Raw genomic sequence first — 16,023 nt, forward strand, 5'->3', positions numbered from 1 at the left:
GTCACACTTTGCTTGACTCTGACCACCAATCCATCAGGTAAAACTGACCACTAATTTCTCATAATACTTTGCCTGAAATTCTCCTTGTTATTTATCATACATTGATTTGCGTAATAGTTATCTGTGTCTATAACATATTATAACCTAGAAGAGAAAAAAGAGTCAGCTCCCTGCAGGCAGAGATGACCTTCCTTTTTGCTTGTATGTGTATCTTCAAAATTTAGCATAGTTGCCTGTCACATAGTAAGAATTTATGCTCGTAGTATGGTTCCTAACCTTATGATTCAACTGAAATTATCTTCAATGTTACCAATGATCTCAATGACCACATCTAATTGCTTCTTCTTTATTTTCATTCTTCTCACCTGTAGCATTTGAAATTCATACAGAGGAAACCTCTCTGTGGCTTTATGACTCTTTTCTGTCTCGGTTCTTGGTTCTCCCCCTCCTTGTCTGACCAGTCTTTCTTAATCTCTTTTGCTCAGTCTTCATCCATGACAGCCCCAGCAACTGTGGCTGTCCTCCAAGGCTCTGTCCTTTATCCTCTTTCTTTTTTTCTCTATAGCCACTCACTTGGAGATTTTAGTAGTTATTATCTCTATACAGAATCTCTATTATCTCAGTTCTTTTATTCCGTCTCTTTCCTGAGCAACATCACCAACTGCCCGATGAACAATTCAGATTTGATGTCTCATGACAGCTGACAGCAAAGAGAGTGCTGAACTTAGAGTCAGGAAGTGCTGACTTCATATGCTTCCCCAGACTAGTTGTGTGACCTGGGCAAGTCACTTAAAACTCTTTCAGCCTCAGTTTCCTCATCTGCAAAGCAAGGAAAATAATAGTATTTGCCTTGAGGGGGGTATTGTAAGGATCAAACGACATAACATTTGGAGAGCACTATAACTGCTGAAATGTTATAAAAATGCTAGTTATTATCATCTGAAAAGATTTCCAAATCAGAACTCATCATTTACACAGTTACACACACACACACACACACACACACACACACACGCACACGCACACGCACACGCACACACACACAAGTTCCATTCTTCTTCTGCATTTCCCAATTACTGTTGAGGGCACCACCATCCTTCCAGTCACCTACATTTACGTCAGTGCCCCCTTTAAATTCTCTCTCTTCCTCATCACAAATACCCAATCATTTGTCAGATCTTGCGATGCTTTTCTCTATAATGTCTCTCTCATCTATTGTCTTCCTTCCACTTATATAACTAACACCTTAGATCAGGCCCTCATTGTTCTCACCTAAGCAGTTCTTGTATTCGTATAATTGGCCTCCCAACCTCAAGTCCCTCCCCAATTCAATCAATCTTTTTTCTATTCAGCTGCTAAAATATTCTTCCTAAAGTGTAGGTCTGATCATCACACACGCACACGCACACGTGCACACACACACATGCCCTCTCAATGTGTTCCAGTGTCTCCCTGTTAGCTCTAGAATCAAATATAGCTGCTTTTATTTGATATTTAACACTCTTCACAACCTAGGACATCCTTATTTTTCCAATCTTCTTGTTTTCCATTCCCTTCCATGCACTCTATGATCTAGTTGTATTGACCTTTTCCCTATTCTTCAAACACAGTATTATAGCTCCTGACGTCATGCCTTTGCAATGACTTTTTATTCCCTGTGCCCAAACTCCTAGTCTCCAAATCTTAGAACACCTTGCTTCATGTAGGACTCAGCTCAAACTCCACTTCTTCTGGGAAGCCTTTCCTGGTCCCCTCATCCCCACTCCAGCTACCAGTGCCATCCTTCTAAGGTGACCTTCCATATACCCTGTATTTCTCTTGTTATCTCTTTGTGGGAGGGGAAGCAGGGGCTGTTTTTGCTTTTTATTCTTATCCCCAGCATTTAGCACAGTACCTCGCACATAGTAAGTGATTGATAAATGTTGGTCAAATGATTTATTGACTGCAGAACACAGAGCAGGAGGCCCTTTAAGGGTCTTATGGAAGAACATATTACTGCCTTAGGAGAGGGAAACTAACAGGTCAGGAAACATTTATTACTTAATTGCTAGGTACTGTGCTGAGTACTGTGGGTACAAAGAAAGGCAACACAATGCCTACCCTAAAGGAACTCATGTTCTGATAGGGAAGACTATGTAAAGGGTAAATTGGAAGCAATCACAGAGGAGAAGAACTGTTTCAACAATCCGGCTAGCAGCTGTTGTAGCAGTGTAAGACCAACCCAAGCCCAACAACAAGAATGCTACCAGCATGCTGCAAAAGCACAGGTTCTTTTGATCTACTTAACTAAGGAAAGCTACATTAAGGGGTTGACAAGCCTACTTTTAATTCAGCATGCAAATATCATTCACTTAATTCAGGGGAAAAGATGAGCACACTGAACTTCGAAGCAAATTACAAACATCAACAGACAGACCAAATACAGATTCATAGTTAACAACATCTAGGTTCAGCCCGGGAGCTCAGAACAAGGGCTGGCCCAGAGTCAAGTGCGCCACCACTGCTGCAGGAATGAGCTCCAAAGAAGAGAAAGCCAACCCCTGGTTTTATATCTTTTTCAGGGTCAGGGGTGAGTCACACATGCAACTCACCCACGTGACCTAGAATCATCACAAAGAGGAGACTTAAACCCACGTGGTCTAAAAGCCCCTTCTGTCCCAAACATGTCACTAAAACTCATGTGTAAACTAGGCCCTCCCCTGAGTTAGCCCCACCTTGGACCCCACTTTAGTTACCAATCCACACCCACATAGGTTTTACACCTAATAGAGGTTAGGGCCTGGGGCTTAGCACCTAGTAAGGCTCAATGAAATACACTGAATTACTCAAAGGAACCAAAAGCCAACTAAGTGCTAAGAGCTCATTTTGCTTACCAACACAAGAACTAACATTAAGAGGAATCTAAAAAAGTCTCTTGCACAAGGGAAGACTCAACCTAAGGTTTAAAAGACCCAAGGGAATCCAGGATTTGGAGTAGGGAGAAAATGATAGGTGCAGGAGATAGCCAGTGAAGGGACAGAGATTCAAGAGATGGACTGATGTGTGCAAGGAACTGCAAGGAGGCTAGTGTTGCTTGATCACAGAATATGTTGGAAGGCGTAGAAACGTAGGAAGGATTGTAAAGGCCATTAAAAGGCAAACTGGGCATTTTCTATTTTTATTCTGGAGGTAATAGGGAGCTACTGTAGCTTATCGTAGTTTATAGAGTGACATGGTCATGTATTTTACAGGAGCGAGGAACCTGTGGCCTTCTAGGTCCTTGGGTTCGACCTTTTGACTGAGTCCAAGCTTTACAGAACAGATCCTTTTATTAAGGGGATTTGTTTTGTGAAGTTTGGATTTATTCAAAGGGCCACACTTGAGGACTTAGAGGGCCACATGAAGCCTCAAGCCTGCAGATTCCCCACCCCTGGTAAAAGATCAGTTTGATAACGAAGTGGAGGATAGACTGGAATGGGAAGAAATTTGAGACTTAGAGATAACCCAGAAGGCTATTGTAATATTCCAGAAATGAGGTGATGAGGGACTGCATCAGCATGGCAGCAATGTCAGAGGAGAGAAGAAAACAGATTCAAGGAAGGTTGCAAAGATAGAAATGACAGGACATGGCCAAAAGTTGGATATGTAGGGTGAGTGTCAGTGAGGAGTAGAGGATAATACGTAAGGAAAATTAATGTTATCTTTATTATTTTATAAGAAATATCACTTTGTGATCCATCTTTTTTTCTTCTTATTTTGTCAGACCTTAATTCTGAAGGGCATGATCAATTACTATGATCACTCCCAGACACCAAGGCATCTGCTCATTAATCAGCATGGACTGGGCCCCTCCCAAGTGGGACACTCACTTCTATTTATTCTGTAAACAGAACTAGGCCCTCTCCAGCCATATGTTCCTTGTCCTTGGGTTTTCTTCATCAAAATTGGAGATGACCTGGTCAATAAGAACCAAGTCAGGTAGATCCTGTTTGGGGTGGTTTTTCTAGACAAGATTGCTAGAGGTAGCTGGGTTTCATAAAGCAACCATAATCCCTAAGTGTCGGAGATGGGTGTAATAAGCCACACCTTGAAGACCAACCCATTTTCCCTAACTAGAATAGTCCATTCATCTGAGGATTAGTCCTGCTTTCTTCAATGATGAAGTAATAGGGAGGAGCTGAGAACTATTAACCCACCTCCTCATTAAAGTGTCCACCCATTGGGATTGCCTTGCCTTTGCAGGAGGAGGTCTGATACACTGTCATACTGTCAGGCCAACTAGAAGGAAGAGACAACTAAATTTAAAAGGGCCCTGTTGGTTCTCACTCTAGGTCTTTGGCACAAATAGAGACAGAAACTTTTTATTAATAGATTTGACTCCCTATTAATAAATTGTTATCTTGGGTGGAGAATTGCCTCAGTTTATTCTTTTATTAAATTTCACTCACAGCATACCTAAGTTGTGAGTCTAGGTGAATGGGAGGATAGTGGTACTCTCACTAGTACATGAGAAGTTCAGAAGAATGAAGGGTTTTTGGAGACATTAATGAATTCTGTTTTGGACATGTTAAATTTAAGATGTCTATGGAATGTCCAATTTAAGATGTCCAATAGGAAGTCCAATAATATAAATAAGAAGTCCAATAAGAAGGAGGCCAACAGAGGCTAGCCATAAAAAAAATGAGAAAAAGATATGGGAATTATCCACACAGATATGAGAATTGAATCTGTGGGAGGTGATGAGATCATCAAGCCAGTTATTACAGAGGAAGAAGAGAAGAGAGTCCAGGACAAAGCCTTTGGGAACCCCTGCACTTATGGGTTATGACTTGGATGAAGGTACAATAAAGGAGAATGAGGAGAGGTTCTGATAGGAGAGCCAAGGGAGAGTAGTCACAGAAAGGGGGATCAACAGTGTAAAATGCTGAAAAGAGGTTTAAGAAAAAGATTGAGGGGGACAACTAGGTGGCACAGTGAATAGAGAACCAGCCCTGGAGTTAGGAGGTCCTGAGTTCAAATCTGACCTCAAATACTTAAAACTTACTAGCCGTGTGACTCTGAGCAAGTCACTTAACCCCAATTGCCTCACCAAAAAAAATCGAGAAAAAAGCCTTTAAATTTGTTGATTTAAGTGGCTCTTGGTAACTTTGGAAAGAGCAGTTTCAATTGGATGATGAGGCCAGAAGCCAGGGTATAGAGAGTATAGAGATGGGAGGAAGTAGAAAGATCTATTTAAAGGGGCTTTCTTAATGAGTTTAGCCACAAAAAGGAGGAGAGATATAGGCAGATATCCAACAAGGATGGTTATGTCAAGTATTTTAAAAGTATATTTAAAGGGCTCTTGGAAAATGTCCTTGATTTAAAAAAAATATTGCCTTGTTTTTTTGTGAATAATCAGTCAAGTTCTTAGCTGTGAGGGTAGGAACAGATTGTTCCATGGAAGAAGGGATTAAAATGTCTGGAAAAGCTGCTGTGGTTAGGGGATAATGAACAGATTAAGGAAGTATAAAAGTATTGTCTTGCTGAAGTAAAGGCTCAGTGGCTCAGTGTAAAATAGGTAATTTAAATTTATAGTAGACCTTGTCTACACAGTTTTGTGATTTTTCTCCAGCTCTATTCAGCAACATTAGAATAAGAGCAAAGGCAGTGGATATTGAGAATAATCCAAGGTAGAGGCTTGACAAAGCATGATTGGTAATAGGATAAGAGGACAAGAGACTCAAATGTAGAGTGTACTGTAGAGTTGAACTGGTTCACCAAGGGGTTGAGATAGGGAAGGAAGGAGAGTACAGCCAATGTAGGGATGCTGCCTTGGGAAAAAATGAGAGGTAGAAGGACTGGAGGCCCCTGTGATGAAGAACTGGGTTAGTGATTGTAAGGCAGAGTGAAAGACTGAAGAAAGATTATTATCTGATAATAGAATTCCTGAGTTCAAGAACATTTAAATGAAACACTAGTGAGTGATAGTAAGATCAAGGTTGTCACCCTTGTGTATAGCTGAAGTTGAATGGAGTAGGATATGGGATATGAGTTACTTATGGAACTGGGAAGGCAGGTTGTTTGACAAAGTATTGATATGTTTGTTGAAGTCTCCTATTATAAGGCAGAAATTTATGTGGGAAGAAATTATGCATTATACATGCAAATGAGATGCAGTTTTGAAATATTTAATTTCAGCCTGTTTGTATAGGTATCTAAAAAAGAATTTTTATGTAGCTTTGGAGAAGTACATACATTCACTAAAGTCACTGGAGAAAGAAGGAGAGCATCCTGTAGATCAATGGTGTCAAACTCAAATTGAAACAGAGACCATTAAGCCACACATAAAGATTCCTGAGAGTGCATATTGACTTAGATAACCATGCATTAACATTATCTATGTTCTATTGTATTTTCATTCATTTGGTTAAATATTTCCAAATTACATTTTAATTTACCTTTTTGGTAAATTTTACCAAATTACATTTGGTTCTATCAATGAGGCTTGGAGTAATTAAGTTGGAAAGAAGAACTTTGGTTAATGTAGCCTACAGTTATAACTTTTGGATTGAGTTTAAACATTGGTTATCTTATGTCAGCTTCCAGTTCTTATTTCTAGTTATTGGAAACATGAGAAAGATCTATAGTGTTTTCCTCTCCAAATATTTTTATATTTATCTATAGGTATATGTTGCATATCTTATTTCAAAATACACACAAATGAGATGCATTTTTGAAATATTTAATTTCAGCCTCTTTGTATAGGTGTCTAAAAAAGGATTTTTATGTAGCTTCAGAGAAGTACATAACTGATAGTACTTTGTACTTTCACAAAAGGAATTATGCAATTTAATTACTTAGAGGTACGAATATGACCTGTATTTATAGGTGCCAGTCTGTACTTTTTTTTCGTTGGAACTTGATAGATTTCATATGTACTCTCTTTTACAATGTAAATTTCTGTGTCTTGATGTTACTCTACTATGTCACACTGACTGTATATGGGGGAGTACAGGGAATTCAGGGAAGACTGGTGGACTGGTGCCACTGATTTGAGGGATACTGAGCCCTTTTTCAGGACTGCTTTCCACTTTTACTGTCCATCTGCCTCCCAGACCTCACTTCAGTATGTGCAAGTATTGTTCCAATAGCCATGAAGGTGGCTGAAGAAGACACCATGGAAAACGTAAAGCTTGGTTGGATACCAAAGGTGCCATGGTCATCCACTGCATCCCAGACCATTGCCAGTCCTCCTGACATTTTTCTTGCCACTGGACTTTGATGGTTCTGGAAGAGAGGGTAAGGCCAATGACTTCATGTACTTCTGCCTCACTTGTATCCAATTTATGTATGAGTCAAAAGACAACTTTACCATTTTACATTCTACTATTTCATTATTTTACTCCTACCTCAAAGTCCTGTGACAAAAAGCAAGTGATGAAGTACCAGGTGCAGATACACTGACAGCTGTGGTCATAACCTTGCACTCAGGCAACAAGGTTGTCTTCTCACTGGACCAAAGAAGCAGAGGAATTCAGCTGCTCCATGGGTATCTGAGTGGCCTTTTTAATGGACTGCACTGTTTACCTCCTGGCATAAGGAAGGGGCTAGAAAAGGTGCCCTAAAAGTTGTCAGCTTTACCCAACCTAACTGTGGCCTGGTTACTGTGGCAGACAGGGATTCTAACCTATGGTCAAACCTCAAAATAATGTACAAAAACTTTTGCAAAGATGATTCCACTCACCATTGATATATGTGTGCATGCTTATAGACCTGAAAGATAAAAAGCTCTTGTTGTAAGAGAATTCAGGTATCACATTCAAACAGCAGGCCTGAGTGAGATAAGACAGGCAAACAAATGCCAAATTACCAAGGTCAGAGCTGGACACACATTTTTCTGGAGTGGGCTCCATGATGCAGAGAGCAGTGAAGCTGGCATAAGTTTCACAGTCAAATCTAATCTAGTCAAGAAGCTTTCCTTCCAAAATGAGTGACAATGCAATTGCTATTTGCAGGAAAGCACCATGCCACCATCATTAGTGCACATGCTCCCACCATGCCAAACCCTGATGAGGTCAAAGAAAAACCCTCATCATCAATGTGCTGAAAGAACACAAGCTTGTAATTCTGGGTGACTTTAATGCTATAGTAGGCATAGACTATCAGGCATGGCAGGGAGTCCTTGGAAGGAATGGCATTGGAAACAACAATGACAGTTACTGAAGACTTGGGGATCTCATCACCTAACTTCATAGATGCACCTTCACAGCAAACATTGATGTTTAATAGACTATGTCATTGTAAGGAAAAGAGACAAATAGGATGTGAAAGTGACAAAGGTGATGTGTGGTGCGAGAGTGATGGACTGATCATAGACTTATCCTCTCCAAGTTAAGCATTCACATTCAACAAAAGCAATGGTCCCAAAGCAAGATGATTACCAGAAGACTTGACGTCAACAGATTAGAGCACTTCTCCATTCTGAACAGTTTGTTGTTGAGTGAGAGGGAAAGTTGAGCCAACACATGTTGGCAACAGTGGAGTAGAAAAGGAGTCAGCAGCATTCAGAGATTTGGGCCAGAACACTTGCAAACATCAGGATTAGTTTGATGAAAATGATGAGGAAATTCAGAAACTACAAAATGAAAAATGAGAACTCCAAAGGGTTTCCCGGCAGGATAGTTCATCCAACTCTAAGTAGGCTGTGTTCAATTCCGTAAAAAGTAAAGTGCAAGCAAAGCTTAGAGAGTTACAGTATTCTTGGATAAGTAAGAAGGCAGATAAAATTTTGTCTTAAACTGAGAGTAACAACCTAAAGCACTTCCATGATGCCCAGAAGGCTATTTATGGACCAAACACCTATGGTGCATCTCAACTAGTCAGGGCTGATGGAGCCACACGGATCTGTGATAAGGACATGATCCTGGAGAGAAGGACTCAGCACTTCCATAGTGTTCTCAAGAGACTGTCATTAATCATTGCTGAAGCCATTAACTATATACCTCAGGTTGAAGTCCATCCCTCTCTAGTCAGACATTCAACTGAAGAAAAGGTTTTGAATGCCATTAATCTCTTTTCATGTGGCAAAGTGCTGATTCCATTCCAGCAGAGATTTACAAGACAGAGGGGTTCATTGCTCATAGAAAAACCGAGGCATTGTATTTCAAGAAATGTTAAGGGAGGCAGAGCCAAGATGGCGGCTGGAAAGCAGGGACTCACTTAAGCTCTCTGCTAGGTCCCTCCAAACACCTATAAAAATGGCTCTGAACAAATTCTAGAGCTGCAGAACCCATGAAATAGCAAAGGGAAGCAGGGCTCCAGCCCAGGACAGCCTAGATGGTCACTGGGAAGGATCTATCACACGGAGCTGGGAGCAGAGCAGAACCCAGCATGGGCTGTGCCAGGACCAATCAGACCAGGAGCCGGGCAGAACAGGCATAGTGCCCTGAATCAGTAAGCTGTGGAAGTTACCAGACTTCTCAACCCACAAACATCAAAAACAACAGAGAAGTTTAGTGGGAAACGCTGTGGGGACAGAGTGAAAGGAGTTCATGGTAGGCCACTGCCCTAGGGGTGGTGGAGGTGGTGCAGCTCTGAGGCTGCTTCCAGAGCTACAGCTGCAGTTGCTTCTGCCCCAGGCCCACCTGGTGGGAGAAATTAAGCGGTGGTTTGGAGCGGGAGTGCAGAGCCTGCTTGGATCTGAGTCGCAGTCTGGGTTGGCAGTTCTTGGGGGAGGAGGAGCACTGGTGTGGCAGAGCTTGCTGTGTAGAAGTAGCTCTGAAAATAGCAGTGCAGCCCCTCAAGCTTGGGACAAAGGACTCTCTACTCTACAAGCAGTCATACCCTGACGAAAAACTCAAGTCAAGTAGTTGGCTGGGAAAATGACCAGGCAGCGAAAACGGACCCAGATTCAGACTCAGACTTTGGAATCTTTCTTTGGTGACAAAGAAGACCAAAACATACAGCCAGAAGAAGTCAACAAAGTCAGAGAGCCTACATCGAAAGCCTCCAAGAAAAATATAAATTGGTCTCAGGCCATGGAAGAGCTCAAAAAGGATTTGGAAAATCAAGTAAGAGAAGTAGAGGAAAAAGTGGGAGGAGAAATGAGAGTGATACAAGAAAACCATGAAAAACAAGTCAATGACTTGCTAAAGGAGACCCAAAAAAATACTGAAAAAAATAACACCTTAAAAAATAGACTAACTCAAATGGCAAAAGAGCTCCAAAAAACCAACGAGGAGAAGAATGCCTTGAAAGACAGAATTAGCCAAATGGAAAAGGAGGTCCAAAAGACCACTGGAGAAAATACTACCTTAAAAATTAGATTGGAGAAAGTGGCAGCTAGTGACTTGATGAGAAATCAAGATATTATAAAACAGAACCAAAGGAATGAAAAAATGGAAGACAATGTGAACTATATCATTGGAAAAGCCACTGACCTGGAAGATAGATCCAGGAGACATCATTTAAAAATTATTGGACTACCTGAAAGCCATGATCAAAAAAAGAGCCCAGATATCATCTTTCAAGAAATTATCAAGGAGAACTGTCCTGATATCCTAGAGCCAGAGGGTAAAATAGAAATTGAAAGACTCCACTGATCATCTCTTGAAAAAGATCCCACAAAAAAACCTCCTAGGAATATTGTTGCCAAATTCCAGAGCTCACAGATCACGGAGAAAATACTGCAAGCAGCCAGAAAGAAACAATTTGAGTATTGTGGAAACATAATCAGGATACCACAAGATCTAACAACTTCTACATTAAGGAATGAAAGGGCTTGGAATATGATATTCTGGAGGTCAATGGAGCTAAGATTAAAACCAAGAATCACCTACCCAGCAAAACTGAGTATCATGCTCCAAGGCAAAATATGGATTTTCAATAAAATAGAGGACTTTCAAGCTTTCTCAGGGAAAAGACCAGAGCTGAATGGAAAATTTGACTTTCAAATACCAGAATCAATAGAAGCATGAAAAGGTAAACAAGAAAGAGAAATCATAAGGGACTAACTAAAGTTGAACTGTTTTGTTTACATTCCTATATGGAAAGATGATGTGTGTAATTCATGAGACCTCCATATTATGGTAGCTGAAGGGAATATACATACCTACATACATATATATATATATATATATATATATATATATATATATATATATATATATATATTCTCTTTATATATATATAGACAGAGGGTACAGGTGAGTTGAATATGAAGGGATGATATCTAAAAAATAAAATCAAATTAAGGGATGAGAGAGGAATATATTGAAAGAGGGAGAAAGGGAGAGATAGAATGGGGTAAATTATCTCATATAAAAGTGGCAAGAAAAAGCAGTTCATTGGAAGGGAAGAGGAGGCAGGTGAGGGGGAATGAGTGAATCTTGCTTTCATCAGATTTGATTTGAGGAGGGAATAACATACACACTCAATTGGGTATCTTACCCCACAGGAAAGAAGGAGGAAGGGGATAAAAAAGGGGATGATAGAAGGGAGGGCAGATAGGGGGAGGAGGTAATCAAAAGCAGATACTTTTGAAAAGGGACAGGGTCAAGGGAGAAAATTGAATAAAGGGGGACTGGATAGGAGGGAGCAAAATATAGTTAGTCTTTCACAACACGAGTATTGTGGAAGTGTTTTACGTAATGATATATGTGTGACCTATGTTGAATTGCTTGCCTTCTTAGGGAGGGTGGGTGGGGAGGGAATAGGGGAGAGAATTTGGAACTCAAAGTTTTAAAAGCAGATGTTAAAAAAAAGTTGTTTTTGCATGTAACTGGGAAATAAGAAATACAGGCCATGGGGAATAGAAATCTATCTTGCCCTACAAGAAGGTAAGGGAAAAGAGGTTGGGGTGACCAGGGTGACAGAAGGGAGGGCTGACTGGGGAATGGTAAAATAAAAAGAAAAATATTAACAAAAAAATAAAAAATAAAAGTGAAAAAAGAAATGTTAAAAGAAAATTGCCTAGATCGCCAAGAACCAGAGGGCAAAGACCAGATCTGTGTAGAATGTCTAAACCTGAAACATAGCCATTGAGACAAACAAAAAAAGGTAAAGATGAATAAATAAGGATGTGGAGAAACGTGGGATGTTAAGCATAGGCAAATGAGGATAAACTGCTTAAATTCAAATATAGGGAGATAATTCGTGTGTCTCCTCTAAACCCTATCATCAGTATGGATCATTGAGGAGTCTGATTAGACAAGGCCTGGGAGTGGTTCTGTTTTGTTTTGATCATCCTAAGAGAAGAATGTAAAGAAAGGGGAAGAAGGATACACTGAGGAGTAAGTGGAGGGGGTGAGGGAAGGAAAGTTAGGAAAAGTTACCTCATATTATCAGGGTGGGCAAGTATACACAAGTATACAAACAAGGAGGATTGAGTAGGGGCAGGGAGCAGCTGACATTTGAACCTCACTCTCATATGAACCAATCTAAGGAGAGAAGATCACACATGAGTGAGTAGAGAAATACATTTCACCAACGGAGAAATAGCAGGGAAAGGGGAGAAGGAATTAGAGGGAAGTAGATTAAAGGAAGGCTTAATCCTAAAAAGCAAACTCTAACCAAAGTTGTACAAAAATGTTTATAGCTCTTTTTGAGGTGGCCAAGAATGTGAACGTGAGTGGGTGTCTATAAATTGGGGAATAGCTAAAGAAGTTATTGTATATAAATGTGATGGAATACTATTGTACTGTAGAAAAAATTCAAAGGATTGGTTTCAGAGAGACCTAGGAAGACATATAAAATGATGCAGAGTACAGTGAACAGAATCAGAAGAACAATTTATACAATGACAAAAATAAGGTAAAAACAATTAATTTTTTGCCACTGTCACTGCAGAAGCCAAGAAATGGTTGTACAGGAGTGGAGATTATTTTGTATTTGTCTTTGTTTTGTGGATCACTATGGCTGAAGAATTCATCACTTAATGAGCAGCCTACTGGTACTTAGCCTCTCCAAGCTTACTGAGGCTGGTCCTAACACAGCTTGTCACAGGGATCACACCTGAAATCTTTCCATCTTAACAGAACCTATGAGATCTTGTGCTCTGCTCTGATAGCTTTTGAGACTTAAGACTCATGTTTACATTACAATAATGCATCGTTATAGGACTTTTATGGAGCTGAACTTTGCTTTATAAAGTGAGTGTACTTAATAATTTTTAAAATTGAATTCTCTGAGTTAAGAAACAGAAAACTAGGAGGATAATGGGGATAAACAAAGGGCATACTTATAAATTTGGAAAAACTCTAATAATTACAGATAAATGTAACTATACATAAACTCCATTCCCATTATAAAAATCACTTTTGATATATCATCAATCAGTTTCCCCCATTGGAGTATTCCACAGGTGTACTTATAGTATATTCCAGTTTGAGATTAAACTAAATGATGTTCACCATTTGTTTTATTGTTTTTGTTGAGTCATTTCATTCATGTTTGACTTTTTGTGACCACATTTGGGGTTTTCTTGGCAAAAACACCAGAGTGATTTGCCATTTCCTTCTTCAGCTCATTTTACATAAAGGGAACTGAGGCAAACAGGGTTAAATGACTTGCTCAGAGTCACACAGCAAGTAAGTGTCTGAGGCAAGATTTGAACTCAGGTCTTTTTGACTCCAGACCTGATACTTTATCTGCTGCACCACCTAGCTGCTCTGTTTAATAATGTGTAACAACAATGCTACTTACTGCTACTGTGGCGGTGTAAGACCAACAACACCAGCACACAGGAAGGCTGCTAGCACAGATTCTTTGATCTGCTTTTCTAAGGAAAGAAACTTTAAGGGGTTTACAATCTCACTTTAATTAAACATACATATATCGTTCACTTAGTTCAGGGGAAAAAGTCAGCACTCTGAACTTCAGAGCAAATACAAACAGAAATTACAAGCAGAAATTATTTAAACAGAGCAAATAACACAAATGAGCAGATAGGGCTTCTAACTATCTATCCATAGCAATACATACCTAGTTACCAGAGAGAGAAGCACCAACATCTGGGTTTTCAAAGTGAGGTTGGGGGTGGGGGCTCCTTAATGACTACTCAGAGTCTTGCCTGGCCAAATCACATGAATTCTCTTCCAATGAGTGAGCCTCAAAGCAAAATGCTAACATCAGGGCGTATATCTATCTATCTATCTATCTATCTATCTATATATATATATATATATATATATATACTTCTTCAGGGTGAGAGGGTGTCACAACCAGGTGACTCAAACTCTTGTGACTTAGGCTTCCTTGTGACTTAAGCAGGTCATCAAAGATTCTAGATTTAATCAAAGACTCTTGTTTCAAACAAAAGCAAGACTCAATCAGACACTTGATTACCTTAGTGCTGAGAAGCACTCCAAAAGAAAAAACAGCAAAAAGTCCCGCTTTGCTTGCCCTTACATTAGGGTAACAAGTTTATATTGCATCTAGCTTTTGTCTACTACATTGCAATGACTGAACGTATTTCTTCAGTACTGACTACTTGATAATCTTACTACAACAGATGGCAAGGCCACTGTAATGGTTCTCATTGTAGAGTAGAAAAAGGTCAATAGGCCTTTTGGTCCCCCTCACTCACAGGGGTTAGAGGAAAAAATTATTTCTATTTGAATCAATTTAAAATAAAGAAAATTCTTGAACACAAATTATTGATAGATTATTTCAAAGTAAAGTAGGGAGAAAATCTTAAAATAACATCATTAAAAATAAAAGTGGTGATTGAGATTTCCTGAATCTTAGTTTTATAAATTATTTCAGTCATATTTTATTCATTTCCACTATGAAAAAAATCATGAGACATCACCACTCAAGATATATCGTCACTTAGTATTTTTAAAGCACTTTATTTGTGGGGGAAAAAACAACTTGTCATTTTCCATTGTCAAAAAGTACTACATCTTTCTGCATATTTATATACAGGGTGTATATACATTTAGAAATTATACTATTTATCCTTGCTTGCCAAATGACAGAGAAAACAAATTTTAACCTTTTGGTGAATTGACTACTTAAGATTTTTTGTTTCATTTTCTCATGTCTGTTTCTCAACCTCCCTCAAACAAAATAATGTTAATAATTCTTCTTATTTATCTTTTGCAGGAGGGATTTTTGAAACTGCAGAAAATGAACCAGTTAACGTTGAAGAATTAGCTTTCAAGTTTGCAGTAACCAATATTAACAGAAACCGAACACTCATACTTAATAACACATTAACTTACGACATCCAGAGAATTAATCTTTTTGATAGTTTTGAAGCCTCGAGAAGAGGTAAATATTTTCATGCTTTAAAATTCTTCATTTAGTACTATGTCTTCTTAGGATATACACTATTTTAAAGTGTAGTGTTATATGAATGTTTTGTAAAAACATTCAGTTTTTCATATCATGGATGAATTTATTAAACTAATTGATGCTTCCTATTTCTGCTTGCCACAGTTTTCTAATTAATTAGCTCAATTGTAAATAGAAAATATCAGACCTGAGGTGTTGAACTATTTCTTGAAAAAGGACTCCTACCAACTCTAATTGAGAACCAGTCAATTATGAAATTTTCAGGGTGAGAATTTACACCTTGGAAATGAGCGAAGATTATTCACATGTACACACACAATATAAAGATACAATTCTACAATGCAGTCAAATAAAATTTTTTGAAAGATTATTATTGTTCATTCTCATATGCTCAAATCTCGATATATTTCGAATGATATAAATTTTTAAAGCTTCAAAAATATCAGGTCAAATTGTGCCTCCTCAATTTTTTCTCTCTCCCTAAGTATCAGGAAAATTTTAGAATTCAATATGTTAAACAAACACTGCCACTTCCCCCCCCTCTCCACACACACACACACTCTGGGGCAGATTTTAAGTATCTGATTTATCTAATTTGCTTAATTCCTTTGGAATTGTCAAGTGTGCTTAAAATATGAATACATACATATGATGTTAGTTCTCTAAACTATGACATGCCAAGGCAATTATATGGTTGCACTTAGCAACATGCTGTTAAATTCTTAACAACTACCTCTTCTATAAGGTCAGTATATATTTCAAATATAT

The 16,023-nt window shown here is 38.9% G+C and overlaps 1 protein-coding gene across 1 annotated transcript in view; it reads left to right on the forward strand.

Annotated features, from left to right (window-relative positions):
• Positions 1–16,023, forward strand: part of GRIK1 (glutamate ionotropic receptor kainate type subunit 1) — a 147,553-nt gene that overhangs the window by 38,995 nt on the left and 92,535 nt on the right. The window contains exon 2 of the mRNA XM_036745122.1: positions 15,064–15,231. Coding sequence (XP_036601017.1) covers positions 15,064–15,231 — 168 coding nt within the window. The remainder of the gene's footprint in view (positions 1–15,063; positions 15,232–16,023) is intronic.

This window comes from Trichosurus vulpecula, chromosome 2, assembly GCF_011100635.1.
Source record: "Trichosurus vulpecula isolate mTriVul1 chromosome 2, mTriVul1.pri, whole genome shotgun sequence".
NCBI classification, from domain to species: domain Eukaryota; kingdom Metazoa; phylum Chordata; class Mammalia; order Diprotodontia; family Phalangeridae; genus Trichosurus; species Trichosurus vulpecula.